This window comes from Alligator mississippiensis, chromosome 3 (genome assembly GCF_030867095.1).
Source record: "Alligator mississippiensis isolate rAllMis1 chromosome 3, rAllMis1, whole genome shotgun sequence".
Taxonomy (NCBI): Eukaryota; Metazoa; Chordata; order Crocodylia; family Alligatoridae; genus Alligator; species Alligator mississippiensis.
Window position 1 is genome coordinate 257,903,845 of NC_081826.1, and position 16,537 is coordinate 257,920,381.

Here is a 16,537-nt window from a genome sequence, read left to right on the forward strand (position 1 = left end):
AGCCTTTCTGTGGACTAGAGGCCTGTTCTCCTGCTGTCTTCTCTCCCTCTAGACCTGATATGACCCTTCGTGGGGTGGTAAATAATTTTTCTTCACTTTAAGGAAACTTATTCACCCTTTCTTCTTTTTGCTGAAGTGAAACTCCTACACTCTGTCTCTGGAATCTGGCTCCTTTTTCCTCTGGCTTACACTTTTGTACTGTTCCCTACAAGCAAGTATTTCATTCCCTGTTTGGTTGGTCACTTATGTCTCCCAGCGTAGCCCCTATGTTTAGGGCAAGATGAATTCAGCAGAAATGTGATCTTCCAAAAGACAACCTGCTCCTGTCTCTAATGCAGTGTGACCTGAGAATGCTCCTCCAGCAGGGCTTCCTTATCTGACAGCTTTAAATTGTAAGATGAATTTTTTAGGCCTCAGCAGAATTTATGCTTCAGAGTGCACCACAACATTCTAAAAGCCTAGAGCACATGGGCTGGCTGTCTTTAGTAAGATTAATAGGCCTCATGAGGAAAGGGCAGGGAAGATGCCCTTGGCATTTTACTACATTTCAGTATTTTCTTGATACCTTTAAAGTTAAAAGTTATTGCTGGCCTTCAAAGACATTGGCTCTTGGATCACCAAAGGGCAAAGGTGGACACTTAGGGGACTTTGATCTATTATAAGATCTCTAATGGTCAGAGTCCACAGACTCTCCTGAGAATGGTCAGGCATTGGGTTGTTTGCTTTTCACTGCAGAGGCAGTTTGTGGCTACTTATACAGGAAGCACATTTCTGGACATATTTCCAAAGAAGACCTGCTACAGCAGGTACATAGTTTTCGTTGTCCTGCACATGGGGGAACAACATGTCATGGACTGTAAACCTGTGTGACAGGTGTTTAAAAAAGAATACAACAAAAGAATGCAGAAGATGACTCTGCAATCAGTCCTGAGCTAGATGAAGTTGTAGAGGAACAAGAAACCTGAAGTTATAGTCTGAGAGACCCCCTACTCCACTAACACAAACAGCATTAAGCATGATTGATTAGTTCAATATTTTAGTTAAAATGATTTCATTGGGAGGTTCAATTGACTGGGTGGTATTTTGATCTTTAAATATATAGATCATCCAAAACTCCACTGCCATACATTTACTGTTGCCTCTGTCAAACGGAATAGTCTATGTTTGCTCCTTTGGGGAGTTGCAAATCTTCCTGCTAGGCTCCTGTAGAATTAAAGTGTTGGTCTTCAATCCCTGACCCTACTAGAAACCAAGGAACTGCCATTGTCTCTTCCTGGTGCCCCAGGGCTGTGCCAGGCCACAGCATGGGGCTGGGAACAGAGCTGCTGCGAAGTTTGGGGTGGCTGCAGCCTCTTCCTGGCACTGCCAGAGTCTGCTCTGAGCCCAGTCCCTGGTGAGAAGAGCCCCGCGCAGTGCCAGCTCCAGCTCCATCCCACAGCTGCCACCTGCCTCGCAGCACGCAGATCCGGCAGCACACACTCCCCCTCCCCACTCCTGGGGTGCAAGCAGTGATGGCAGCCGCCCCCACCCCATGAGCTGCACCTCCGTTCCACACCCCCAGCCCTGCCTGGGCAGTGCCTGCCCCTGCCCCCGCCCCCTCCCTCACCATAGGGGGCATTGATGTGCCCCCCCACGCCCTTTCCTTTCCCCCTCCCCTTCCGATTTACTAGCTGGAGGCAGCTCTCCACACTGCTGGCTCTGCTTCATGCTGCGTTGTGGCTGCACAGAGCACGGACATTTATTGGTCAAAATATTGGCCCCATATGGCTGATATCTGATATAGACAATTTTCTTCATATCAGTACCAATCTGATATCAGATTGATGTATCGGTGCACCTCTAAAAACAACACATATTTTTCTCTAGTTAAAAAATAAATAAAGCTTTACTAATATGCTAGGGGCCTAGGGCAATATCATTTAGTTTAAGATTGAAGCAAAAACAAACATAATTTAAAAACAATCTGCAGGGCTGTGAAATAGGAGCTTCATTACCAGGAGCAGTTAACAGACCACAGAACTGAAGAACAAAAGGCTTGATTGGTGGAACATCAAGACCATTAAAAAGAAGAGAGGGTCATCATTAACACCTTTGGAATAAAGAGTTTAGAAGGGATCAGGTAGATTACAATGAGCCATGAAGTCAAGTGATTCTTTTAGCACTGCCTGAATAAAACTGTTGCTACTACTACCCAGCAGTTTGTTTTAAACGGTGAGTGGAGCAGAAATCAAAGTGGGGTGCAAGTGCACCAGTGCCCCCACCTTGGATCTGGCCCTGGGTGCTAGTGTTGGTACAACCTTTCGAACAAAGATCAGCCTAAGACCTAATGTTCTTACCATTAGGATTAGGTGTGTAAGTATAGCCTAAATATTTGCTGACTGGGTAGGACTGATATTTTTGATACTCGGAAAAGTATTTGAACAAGTTAAAGAACAATATTGGCACAAGATCAAGTTAATTCATAACTGGTTGTGAATACATTTAGGTAAGAAATTAAAAGGTTTCTATTAGAGGAATGAAGTTTTGGAATGGTCTTCTGAACAAAGTAATAGGAGCAAAGAACCTGAATCTCTCCAAATGAAATTTGACAAATTAATATGATGGGAGATGCACAGTATGATAAGACAGGGGGTTCTGGATCAGTAATAAGAGCTGTGATATATTGATTCAAGTATTTGCAATCCCAGTGTTAGGATTCAAAGGTGACTGTTTCTCTCTAGTCTGCTAAACTCATGGTACCGAGCTTCTGCTGGTCTAGGGGCCAGGCTTCAATTTTCCCCCATCGTTAATGTTTTATTGATTTTTGTAAGAGTTTTCCTTCCTCTGAAGCATTGGACACTGGCCACAGCTAATGGTGGGAATTTTGTGCTAGTGTTCCTGTATTTAGAAATTTCTCAGGTATTTGATTAGAAGATCTTGATTTTCTGCTTAGGGTCAAGCGGCCCACCAGATTCAGGGTAAAGGATGAATGCCACTCCTCCCCTAGTCAAATTGGCTAGGACTGTGGTGGCTTTTGTTTCCTGCGTAGCATGTAACACATTCCTCTTTTGAGGGTCCTCTAATAATATACAAACCAAATTACTTCTCTGCCATTGCAATGGCAGGCTTATGGTAGTGCCCTATGTTTCCCCTGTTTTTTGCCTGTGGCACATGGTAGGGTGTTTGGGGGTATTTTTTTTCATAATGTGACCTGTGACTCACATGCAAGAGGTTGGAGTAGGTAGCCTGTAAGACTCTTTGGATAAATGGTTATCTGTGGATGCAGAGGACTGGGCTTAATTGGCTGAGAAGCCTCTTGCGATCTGATGTTCCCAAATTCTTTAAGGTTTTACACCTGTGAAACCCCAGCAAAATTGGAAGGGTATAACAGGATCAGATTAATGGAATCCCATTATCAGCAACTAAGTTTCTTGACCTAAAATCACATTGATATTACCCATATTCAGTTATTCTAAATATCCAGCCAACTTGTTCATTTTGATTAATCCTTATTTGTAGTTAAGGAATTGATGTAGTTCAACAGACAGGAGTATGAGTATTTACTCAGATTTTTCTTTTAGTTCCACAGACTCCAAAATTAAAACCTCAGGAACCAAACTCAGCTACTAGCACATCCGTAGCGGTCTACTGGACTGTGAATGAAGGAGACATTGTTGACTACTTTCAGGTCTACTGCATGGAGGAACCTCAAGCAAACAAAGAGGGAAGTGGTATGTGACTAAACCTGCCTGTTAGCCCCACTATTTCAGCAAAAAGAAAAGACAAGATAGTTGCCATCTAAAGGGAAAGAGCATAGAATCAGTAGCTGAGAGATTGTGAAGACAGTATTAAGCACTGAAGGTATTACAAGTAACTGAGGAGACCATGAACTAAGTAAAAGAAAAAAGTGGAATAATAGCTAAGTATTTTGGTGAAAGGAATCAACCTGGGTGTTTATGTTATGGCAGATAAAGCTATATTTGGCCTTAATAAAAGGGTCCTGATTTTCAGAGACGATGCCATGCCTATTGATGGGTCTAGAAGATACAAATTCAATTTACCATCTCCAAAAGTCAGGGGTGTGATATAGATTTGGGGGGAGGAGGGGTCAACATTAGGATCCCAAGTGTATAAAATGCATCCAGTTGTAATACAGTAAGAAATACACCTTTTCAACACAAAGCTGCAGATGGCATTAAACAAATTTTGCTTTATATATATAAATTGTTTGCATATTAAAAATATTAATCTAGAAATAATTTAAAATGTATTACTATTGCTTAAACTAGATTTTTTTTAAATAAAAGAAGCAGTTCCTTTTGAGAGAGTTGTTTACATGAGAGAAATGAAGCCCAGTTTTACAGCTGCTTTGAATTGACATGCTCTAAAACAAATTGGGGGTCCAATCCCTCACAGTGTTTAATGCTTTGACATCCCCTTGACTTCAGTGGAATTTGAGGGGACTCAGCCCTAGGAGTGATCGAAAAATTTCTGTCAGTGGAAAATTGGGTTCTCAACTGAGTAACATTTTCTGCAAAAAAATATCGGATTGCCACAGAAAATGCCAGTATTTCATTGAAAAACCCAATTGGCTGAAAACCAAAATATTAAGATTAAAATTGCACCATGAACATTTTAGTTAGGGTGCCTTATTTAGGAAGCCACTGCTGTCCTTCGTGGCCTAGGTCTCCTGGCTAGATAACACCTACTGTGGGGTACCATGATCCCTTATAATAATATATCCCACTTATCACTAAGAGGGAAGAGAGCACTGTTTCATGCCAGAAATAGTCCAAGCCAAAATCTTGCCCAGAGAAGAGAAAGCATAAGGCACCCAAACCATGATTTCTATGAGGCACCATTTTGAACACATAAATATTTCATTTCTGATATTTTGCCAAAAGATTACAATTTCTCTGGAAAATTTGACAGAAGTAAAAAAATATGGTCTGTATTTTCAAGGGTAAAGTCCATATTTTTTAACCAGCTCTGTTCAACGTATTGCAGGAGGAAATCAGTACTTTGTGTGATTTCTGCTGTTCTGTTGGAGAATGAATGATGAAGATTTAAAACAGTATAAATAGCTCTAAAATATCTCCATGTTAATTAGCTAAGGCAGTGCTGTGCTATTCCCAGGAATGAAGTGCAATAAAATGTAATAGTGCCAGCCAATAAACCTGCACATTTTATCCTCATGCAACAGAACTCATCTGAGGTCTTCTCAACCATATTTCTGTGACAAAAATTATACTTTTGCATACAAGACCTGACAATGTTATCTCCTGTTTACATATTAGTTGATGCAAGATAGCCCTAGGGCAGATGAATTGTTTATAAAAATTATGCACTTCCCTAATGACCTGTATGTGTATGCTTGTCCCTAGCCTTGGTGGAAGAATACAGAGTTACAGTGAAGGAAAGTCACTGTATCTTGGAAGACCTTGAGCCAGATCGCTGTTATAGTGTATGGGTTATGGCTGTGAACTACACAGGATGTAGCTTACCCAGTGACAAATACACTTTTAAAACTGGTATGTATATTTAATGATTGTTGGCCTCTGATTCTTAGACCACGTTAAAAATGTTGAAAACTATTTAGTCTTCCCCATCTCTTTTTCATAGATTCATAATTGCATAGAGCAGGGGTTTCTTTCTTTTTAATTGCATAGATTCATGTTAGATCAAGGCTGTCCAACTGGCAGGCCATAGGCTACATCCAGCCCTCAAGGAGTTAAACCGTGGCCCCTGGGCTCCTGCTCCAGGCTCTGTTCCCCCTTTTTGCTTTCCTGTTGCTGCCTCTGGAGTACTGGGGCTTCCCCTCCCTCCTCCAGCTTCCTCTGACTGTCCCCCTCCCTATCCCGCCCCCCACTCCTGGGAGCGGGGCAGAGTGATGGGGCCTGTGGGACTGAGGGATTCTGGGGCAAGAGGGCTCAGGAGAGACCTGGGGGCCCCGTGTGATGCAGCAGGAGTTGCTCCCCAGTTTGGGGAGGTGGAAAGGGAAGAGGGGAGACAGGCACAAAGGCAGAGGGAGCCAAGGTTTATACACCATTGGTTCAGACTGTATGTGGAGAAACTCTCTTGTGGAATATGTAAAAGTGAAAGTGATAAAAACACTTCCTTTTTTCTGTAAACTCTTCAGGGGAGGGCCCATGTCTTATGTGGATGAACATTAGGAGTTCATACTTCAGCTGCAACTTCTAGACACTACTGTGATACACATAATAAATCACAAATAACTAGATAAGTAAGTTTTATTGAGGAAACTAAGGCTCAGAAAGTTCAAGTGCCTTGCGCTGGGTTGTCTACAATCTCATGGATTAGGCATAGCAATAGAAGTCATATATCCTAATCCATGATCTGACACTTCCTTTGCCAGATGATTTTTATCAGGCCATTTAAACTCTGCAGGATGAGCAGGATTATTCAGTTTCTGTGATGGAAATATGAATAATAACAGTTAAATGTCTCATAGTCAATAGTGTTTGTAAAGCACAAAGTGTTACTGAGACCATTTGAGGCCTGTCCCTACTGCTGTCCTGGCACTCCTCAGAGCACCACTGAGGTGTTACCTTGCTCACTTGTTCCAGTTCCCCATGTGCCAGACCCAGAAGTGAGGCTGTAAAGATGTCCTGGGGAGGAACCACCCTTGAACTGCCTCTCCACAGAGTGCACAAGAGCTCTGTGTAGGCGAAATGGGGGGCATGTGTGCACGACACTTTAAAGTGGGTTAAATGGTTTTGCACTGCTTTAATGGTGTTGGTGTTTGCACACATCAGTGGCGTATTGTGCAGTAATTCCAGCGGCTGTAGCAGATTCGGCAGCATAATGCACTTTAAATGACTTGGGGTGCAGCAAACTAAAACTCCTCCTCCAAGTTTAAGTTTGCTGCCCTACAGCTGTGAAATGAAGCACTGGGCTCTGTGCAGCTCAGGAGCTCTGCAGGCAGCCTGGCAGCAACCTGGGAAGGCAGAGCCACCGGAGAGGCAGGTAAGTTTGGGTGTGTGCATGACACGGGGGTTTAAAGGACTCTAAATCGAAGCGGTGTTTTTAAAAACCCACTGCTTCAATTTAGGGCCCCCCATTTCATCTACACAGGCCCAAGAGTGCTAGTAGTAGCTACTCTCAGAATTACTGTGCATCCCCATCTCTGGGTTTGGTACACGTGGAGTTGGTGGGCAGGGCATGTTCTTCAGCAGTGCTCTCTGGGACATGGTGGAAGTGGTATAGACAGGCCCCTAGTAGCAGCCAAAGCTCTGAGCTCCTTACTTAGTTCATTGGGGCATGAAACCTTCTCTTCCTCCTTCATATTCAATTAGCAGGGTGTTTTTGTGGGTTTGTTGGGGTTTTTGTTTGTTTGTTTTTGTTTTGTTTGTTTGTTTGCCAAAGGTCACGTTTGCAAAAACTGTATGTTTTAGTTCTTACTCACTAAAAAGATATAGACTTTGTGAAAATCCAGACCTTACAGGTGCCAAATCCTGTGGAATGGCTAAATAATTCACAAATATATTCACAAAAAAATAATAATAATATCACATTTCTTCATGGTCTAATTTCTAACCTCTTCTGACCCTTGTTTTCTGGCAGATAAACTCTATTGTTGCCTTTGTGCTGGCGTGAAAACCAAGTTTTTTGGAAACTCAGCAAGCTATTCTCAAAACTGAAGTTCACTAAAAGACTATGAGCTAAATTCTGTTTCACCCTCATGCGTGTCAGTGTGACAGGGGCACCTTCCAGGGGTGGTTGTGGTGCCCCCAGATGGCATTGCAGCACCTATCTGCCTACCCTACTCCCCTAATCTGACTCCTCCCTCCTTCCTGCCATGCCTTGATACTGGTTAGGATGTTCTTTGGGAGGCTGCATTTGGGTGACCAAAGTCTAGCCAAGGGTGCAGTGCTCCCCATCCTCCTTCCCTGGCTACTGGTCCAACTGGGTAGTGCAGGGATCTGCCATTCTCTCTCTCATTCTCTCCTTGTCCTTGGCTGGGGCTTCAACCCTGTTGGGTTCCAGCCCACCTGACTTTAGTCAGGGCCTCTGGCCCATCTGGGCTTCAACCCTCTCCTGGGTCTCTACCTGGTAGAGGCTGCCACCTCCCTCCCTTTCCAAAACCAGCACAAAAATAAGAAAGTATGAATATGGAAAAATAGAGGGGAAAATTTCAAGGGGTGCTGAACACTCTGCTCTGTGGCTGCTGTATATCCCTCACAGCTGCCCTGGTCCATCAGGTGTTCCTAACAGGCAAGTAGAGGAAAAGGGGGACAAAAAGGAAAACAGGCCTTCACTGGGTTAACACACACTGCCCTAACCTTCTGTGTGCGTTCACTTCACCAGGCTCCTCCTGAACCCATCTGAGCCAACCTTAGTCCCCTGGGTGCACTCAGTTCACAGTGCCCCTCCAGGGATTAAACAGTCCTCTGTGCTGTGTGTATTCACTTCCCTTCTCCCAGGGTCCTTCCTGAGCCAACAGAAAAGTTCTCAGTCCTCTGTGCCCCTTGGGCTCTTGCTCACCCTGTCAGCACAGGCTTCTCCTCCTGAGCAGCAGTTCTTTCTGCAAGGCTTGCCCTGGCCCTTATCTCTCAGGATGGTGCCATCCTGCTCCACTGCTGGGGCCATTTCTTCCCACCTCTGCCTTGAGGAAGGGTTTATGTCCCAGTTAACTCGTCCTCCTCAGTCAGCTGACCAGGCTTCCTGCTTACTTGGCCCAGGTGCTGCCAATCCCCCACCTTTCCTTCCTGCTGTTTTCTGCAGCTAGCCAGCTAGCTGCAAGCTGGGCTTTGTAAAAAGTGGAGTGAGCTCAGCTCCAAGCCAGTCATTCCTCCTTCCATTACCTGCATCAGGCAGTTTGCCCCTCCTGCTGTACTGGGTTTTCTCTTGGTTGATGGGGTCTCTACCCCTCTGGTTGAGTTGTTAGGGCTTCCCTTTCTGCAGGCAGCCACCCTCCTCCATCAGGCTACAGAAATTCCAGCCTCCAAGGGACCCTGCTGCTCTTTCTCACCTGACCCTCTTTTCTGTGCATCAGGCTTAGGGTTCCCCATTACAGTCACTTTCAATTGTATAACCCAGGTAGTGCCCAGGGGTACACTCCCTCTCCAACTGAGGGGAATTATCAGCAGGGTGGTGTGTTGTGGAGGGACACTGTGGCCCAGCAATCACCTCCAACCCCTATAGAGTCAAGCTGAGACAACCTTAGGGTAAAACAAGGGGTGGAAACAGGGGCAAAATACAATATCGAAAATACTTATATGAATATATACAAACCCTACACACCCATCAAGATATCAACAGGCAATCAAAGGGATTAACTCAATGCCTTCAAGAGTCATGCAATCATAAATTCCATAACATATAAATATTTACAATATAAAATAATTTTCACAAAATATAAGGTACCATATATAATATATAAGGTGCAGGAAGCTAGATATGAAATACTCTCAATACCCAAAAGAATAACCTTGGAAGCGGGGCAGCACTCCCTAGATAACAGGGTGGAAAAATGGAGAAAACCCCAAGCTCCCAGACCTTTCCCAATCCCAAGGGAATAGCCCATGTGGCCCCCTTTACACACCCCACTGGGGTCCTCCCCTGTGGGGACCCCTCTCTCTGGGTAACTCACGACTTCCTGGCAGAGTTGTCCCTGCCTCCTGGAGTCTAGCGCCTCTTCCTCCTCCAGGGGCTTTCTGTCACCCAGAGCTCCTTGTCAGCTGGCCCCCTTCAGGCCACGTGCACCGCCAGCTCCTCCTTGTACCAAGGGTTAGAGGCCTGACCCACCTTGAGCAGCACTGGGGCTCGGTCCCTCCCTAGCTTTCTGTGCAGCATTGCCTGCACTGAGGCACTGGCTCTGTGCCAAGGGGTGGAAACCCGAGCTGCTGCTAGGGGCTCCCAGGGTCTCAGCCTTGCCAAACCCTCCATGCCGCACTAGCAGTACCAAGTTTCCTGGCCTGTCACCAGGGATGGAGGACCCTAGCTGCCGCAAACAGCTCCCAGGGTCTCTCTCCATGCACCTCTTGTGCACCAAAGGCCTTACTGGTTGCCAGGGGTTATGGACCCAAGCTGCCCTGTGCAGCTCCTGGGATCCCAGTACACTCCTGGACCATGCTGTGTGCTGTCTGTGCACCAACTATCTGGCCACGTGCCAGAGGTTGCAGACCCGAGCTGCCTCATGCAGCTCCCAAGGTCTGGTTTTATGCACTGCTCATGCACTGTGTTCCTGGCCTCTCGCTGGCAGGGGATTGCAGATCTGAGCTGCCTCGTGCGGCTCCCAGGGTCTGGCTGTGTGCACCAAGCTGTGCACTGTTTGCCGCACTCCTTAGCAGCAGGATCGGGGACTTGGCCCCTCGCTGCTCCCATCCAGTGAGGGGGAGTCTTCGGGGCTCTTTGGGGCAACAGCTCTATCCTGCTGGCCAACTCACACTAGTGTCTTCATCTCTTGATGCAGCAGCCCCGTGTGCCAGGCACGCTGATCTTTTTATACCCTCTGGAGGTTCCACCCCCAGATTGCAAACGGACCAACCAGGGTGAAGGGGGGTGTAGCCCTCATCCAGGTTCCCACTCTTTGCCTTGCCTCAGGTAGGGGTGGGGCCAGCTTCCCTCCAGTTGCTACATAATTAGTGGGAACACCCAACCAATCACTTGACACCTTTCTAAGCTGGCAAAACAGGTGGTTACCGGCAAGCCTGCCACAATTGTATAGCTCCATAGCTGCATTTTTTGGCACTGATGCATGGTTTGGATTCCATATAGAATCATACTGGTAGGAACCTCAGAAGGCCATCTACTCCAACCCCATAACCAAGGCAGGATCTCTATCTGAGCTGTCCTTGATAAGTGTTTGTCTCATGGGTTCTTAAAAACTTCAGGAATAACCTTCACATGCAACTGCCAGGCATAATACCCAAAACATCGAAAATACTTTTCAACTTGCCAGGTTAAGCAGGGAGATGAGGGCACTGACAATGTCCTGCCACTGCAAGCAAATAGTTAAAATATACTCAAGAAATCAATGCATGCTCTGCATTACCCAATTGGGAATGCTCAATAGGATACATGGGCACCTGGAACCGAATAAGATTGCCTGGGTATGAACGTTACAAAATATCATAAATACATGCAAATCACAGAACTTTAGTTACAGAAAAGCTATAACCAGCTGATGTTTTCATAGATTCATAGATGTTAGGGTCGGAAAGGACCTCAATAGATCATCAAGTCCTACCCCCTGCATAAGCAGGAAAGAGTGCTGGATCTAGATGACCCCAGCTAGATACTCGTCTAACCTCCTCTTGAAGACCCCCAGGGTAGGGGAGAGCACCACCTCCCTTGGGAGCCCGTTCCAGACCTTGGCCACTCGAACTGTGAAGAAGTTCCTCCTAATGTCCAATCTAAATCTGCTCTCTGCTAGCTTGTGGCCATTGTTTCTTGTAACCCCTGGGGGCGCCTTGGTGAATAAATCCTCACCAATTCCCTTCTGTGCCCCCGTGATGAACTTATAGGCAGCCACAAGGTCACCTCTCAACCTTCTCTTGCGGAGGCTGAAAAGGTCCAGTTTCTCTAGTCTCTCCTCGTAGGGCTTGGTCTGCAGGCCCTTGACCATACGAGTGGCCCTTCTCTGGACCCTCTCCAGGTTATCCGCATCCTTCTTGAAGTGTGGCGCCCAGAATTGCACGCAGTACTCCAACTGCGGTCTGACCAACGCCCTATAGAGGGGAAGTATCACCTCCCTGGACCTATTCGTCATGCATCTGCTGATGCACGATAAAGTCCCATTGGCTTTTCTGATGGCTTTGTCACACTGCCGGCTCATGTTCATCTTGGAGTCCACTAGGACTCCAAGATCCCCTTCCACCTCTGTGCCACCCAGCAGGTCATTCCCTAGGCTGTAGGTGTGCTGGACATTTTTCCTCCCTAGGTGCAGCACTTTGCATTTCTCCTTGTTGAACTGCATCCTGTTGTTTTCTGCCCACTTGTCCAGCCTATCCAGGTCTGCCTGCAGCTGTTCCCTGCCCTCTGGCGTGTCCACTTCTCCCCATAGCTTTGTGTCATCCGCAAACTTGGACAGAGTACATTTCACTCCCTCGTCCAAGTCGCTGATGAAGACATTAAAAAGTATCGGTCCAAGGACTGAACCCTGCGGGACCCCACTGCCCACACCCTTCCAGGTCGAGACCGACCCATCTACCATGACTCTTTGGGTGCGACCCTCTAGCCAATTTGCCACCCACCGGACTGTGCAGTCATCCACATCACAGCCTCTTAACTTGTTCACCAGTATGGGGTGGGATACCGTATCGAAGGCCTTCCTGAAGTCTAAGTATACGACATCCACCCCTCCTCCTGTGTCCAGGCATTTCGTAACCTGGTCATAGAAAGAGACTAGGTTGGTCAGGCACGATCTGCCCGCCACAAACCCATGCTGGTTTCCCCTCAGCATAATTTGCCCTGCCGGGCTCTCACAAATGTGAACCTTGATGATTTTTTCAAAGACTTTACCAAGGATGGAGGTGAGACTGACTGGCCTATAATTGCCCGGGTCCTCCTTCCTCTTCCTTTTTGAAAATGGGGACCACGTTAGCCCTTTTCCAGTCTTCTGGGACTTGGCCCGTGCGCCACAAGCATTCGAATATTCCCGGCAGTGGCTCTGCAATGATGTCGGCCAGTGCCTTCAGCACCCTCGGATGGAGCCCATCCGGGCCTGCTGATTTAAAGGCATCCAGTTCTTCCAAATGACTCTGCACCACCTCCGGATCTACATATGGAAGTCTGGCACCTTGCTGCTGCCTCTCTACAACCCCAGTGAGAGACTTGTCGTGCCCCTCACTTAGGAACACTGAGGCAAAGAACTCGTTGAGGAGTTCAGCCTTGTCCCCCCTATCTGTCACCAATTGTTTCTGCCCATTTAGCAGTGGTCCTATTCCTCCCTGGGCCTTCCTTGTACTCCCAATATATCTAAAAAACAATTTCTTGTTGTCTTTTACTTGGGTTGCCATCCTCAGCTCCATGGTAGCTTTGGCCCGCCTAACTGCCTCCCTACAAGCACGAGCAGAGGAGGTATATTCATCTTTAGTGATCTCACCCTGTTTCCACTTTTTATGTGCTCCCCTTTTGGCCCTTAGGCTGCCCTGGATTTCTCTGGTCAGCCATGGAAGCCTCCTGGCCCCTTTCCCTCTTTTGCCTCACTCGGGGATCGCCTTGCTTTGTGCCCGAAGGATCATTTCCTTTAGGCACAGCCACCCTTCTTGGGCTCCCATCCTTTCAAAACTCCTACTCTAATAGGAGGAGGCTATTAAATGGCCATGGAAGTGCTACTTAGACACATGGGCCAGGTACAGACATTACACTTCTACAGATATAAGTGATTGGAAACTGGTCTATACCCATAACAGAACAGAAGTTCAGCACACACTGACTATTTACAAATGGTAGAACCTGGTCTAAGATTTGCCTGTCCCCCAACACCAAAGCGTGAATGTTTGTTCTGTTTGCCACTGATCTAAATTGCACCACTTACAGAAAACCATGTAACTTAGATTGATTCCGCCTTGGGCTTTTTGAATGTCTGTAGTTAGCCATGAAGGTGAAATAGAATTTTCCCCTAAGTCTCTGGAATGCCATGCTGTGTTATCTTTTCCTGTCTCCTTTGAAACTTGATGGTTTCCTATTTGAACTCTTAATTCTGTGCCTCTGTAACTTGGTAACTTTCTCACAAACTGAGGTAGAATCTCTCTGGAGCCAGTTGATCCTGCAATGGGCTAGTGGGAACATAGCTGAACAATGCAAAATATTAGACTACTCCGCCTGTCTGACACTTGGGATTTCATTGGCAATGGAAACTGATTCTCTAGCATGCCAGTGCAGTGTGCTACTGTTAGGTCACTAGGCTGGCATACTTAGATACCTTAAATAGTCCAGTTAGCAATACAAAGAAACAGAATTAATTACATTCATTGCAGTAATCCCTATTGTGTTGGTACACACAAGAAAACAACTACCATCTGTAAACTGGCTGGACAATAGAATTATACATTGGAGTTAATTGAAGAACACCTCCAACATAGGAAAAATTCACACAGACTTTCAAATGGAGCAGGAGACAGAGAAAATAGAGTGGAGAAAAGGAAGGAATGCATCTGGCATCTGAGTTGCATTAGTCTTGGGCCTTTTACAGCGGAGGCATGTGCTTCTGCTCTGCTATCCAGACGCCCGTATGCTTCCATATTTGGAGCCATATTATCATAGTCACATTATCAGCAAGCACTCCAAACCTGCTCTGAATGAGTGTGTGTGTTCATCCAGCTGGATGAGCATTATCTCACATGATTATTCTCAGTTGTCAGAAATGATGTCAAGGGAAACAGATATCTCTTTGTTTCCACACTCCGGCACCTTGACAGATGAAGGTCATCTGCAGATCAAAAGATGTAAGCATTAACATAAGGCCTGCACACACCCTTTCAGTCAAGATCCATCAGACCTGGTCCTCTGTATTCCCTGAAGCAGAGGAGAAACACCTTATCCTTATTTTTCTACACTGTACCTCTTCAAAAATTAATAAACAGACAAAATCTGAGATCTGATACAGTGTACAGATATACATAGTGATTAGGAGAGCCTGACTGCCTGCAGCTAATTTCAGTGAAAACTATTATTCAAATTTAAAAAAACACACCACTTTTTTAATGCTCTGACTTCATCTAACCCTTTAGTTTATTAATTTAAACTGAGTAAATCCCATTGATGAATTTTATGGTTAGATAAAATATCTACAACAGCATATTTATGTGTGTGTGTTATGAAAATATGAATTTATACATTTTATCTTCCTTCTGGGCATAGACAAAATTTAAAAACACAAATATTAATCAAATATGTCAAAAGGAAATTAAAGGAATCTTGCTTCAAATCCTCCTTCAGTCTTTGGTACAACAACCCCTTCCCTCACCTTAACTAGCTCCTCCATTTACTTGTGAGCCTTGATATATAATCCTGCAGGTATTTAAACTTAATTTTGTGTAACTCGGTACCTGGAATCTTAAACTGGCATAAGGAAGGATATTCCCATTGATATCAATGGGGCTGCACAGCTTTATGCCAGGTGATACTCTGGCCCACATAGCCCTCCTTCTGATGAATATAAAGATCTGTCATTCCTCAGGTTAAGTATTGAGTTCAACATCACTGCAGTTATTGTTATTTACCTCTTGGGTAAATAAATCTTGATTTTTCACTAAACCAAGAAATCAATATGCACTTAGGGTTTTTTATAATTAACAAACAATTTGTGGTACCAAGCAAAAAGGTTTAAATTGGTTGCAGTTCTGCAAGATTATACTGGTATAAAATATTCACATTTCTATTCTTGACTAAGGCATATTTTATCTATGTATCTATCTGTCTATCTATGTATCTATCTACCTAAATCAGAGGCGGGCAATTATTTCAGGTGGAGGGCCACTTACTGAGTTTTGGCAAGCCATCGAGGGCCACATGACAGGCAGCCAGGGGCAGATAAATATAACTTTTCTAAATTTTTTAGGGGCCCCGCGGGCCGGATAGAATGGCCTGGTGGGCCACATCTGGCCTGCAGGCCACATTTTGCCCACCCCTGATCTAGATATTTAAGCATGTGTATTTTCTATTATGAACTTTTTAAAATTAACAAGTTTTATTTTACAGCTTGATGTTAGTACTACTTCAGAAGTGTCAAATACAGATCTTGGCAGGCTCACAATTTCATTATTCAAAGCAGGGAAAAAGGTTGTGAGTGAGTAAACAAAATCACTTTCCAGCTAAAAATATGAGGCTGAAAAATCTGATGGGCTAGTTTTGTACACTATTTCACATGGCACTACTTTGATCACTTGCATTTGGTGTCCTTTTTATCATTTTTTTCTGTTTGTGTGATAGGGTCATGGTTCCCGAGTTTAAGCTCTGAGAAAAAGAGTATAGGATCAGATTTTAGAAGTTGCATTGCAAGAATATGCCGGGAACAATTAGGCAGCAAAGTCAGCACTATTTCTCAGTTCTGCAGCATCATATTCTTGTATGTTATATTGTTTATTCAAGGGCTGCTGAGGAGAGGGATGAGGCAATTTAGGTAAAATTATATACAGAGTGGCTTCACTGGTCTATTCCTTAAAGAAAAGCAGAAATGCAAAAAAAAAAAAAAAAAAAAAGAGGAAGTGAGTGGAGAAGGTAAATAGTCATCTGATTTGACACTTCAAGTAACCCCAGAACTGCATAAATGTATGTTGTGACCTCTCCCCCACCCCAAAAAAAGAACCCTCTGAAGGACTTGGGACCTTCAGCTCCATAAAGCAAACTGCTACTGCTGAAGCAACAGGAATAAACACAACATTAGGAAAAAGGAATCTTATTGTTATTTCTACATGAATTCATTTTTTCCACGTGAGGAAAGTGATCTTTTTATACTAACTCAGTTTATTGTTTTTATGGAATCAGTGATTTAAACATTTTACAGTTTTATTTTCATTGCAGTCTTCCCAGCATACATTTTGTAGTAGCTGTAGTATTCTTCCCAGTGCATCTAACATGGCATTGTGTT

The 16,537-nt window shown here is 44.9% G+C and overlaps 1 protein-coding gene across 1 annotated transcript in view; it reads left to right on the forward strand.

The window, feature by feature from the left end:
• The window catches only part of CMYA5 (cardiomyopathy associated 5), a 75,528-nt gene that overhangs the window by 37,920 nt on the left and 21,071 nt on the right, over positions 1 to 16,537 (forward strand). Inside the window, exons 9-10 of the mRNA XM_059723550.1 lie at positions 3,561 to 3,710; positions 5,364 to 5,510. Coding sequence (XP_059579533.1) covers positions 3,561 to 3,710; positions 5,364 to 5,510 — 297 coding nt within the window. The remainder of the gene's footprint in view (positions 1 to 3,560; positions 3,711 to 5,363; positions 5,511 to 16,537) is intronic.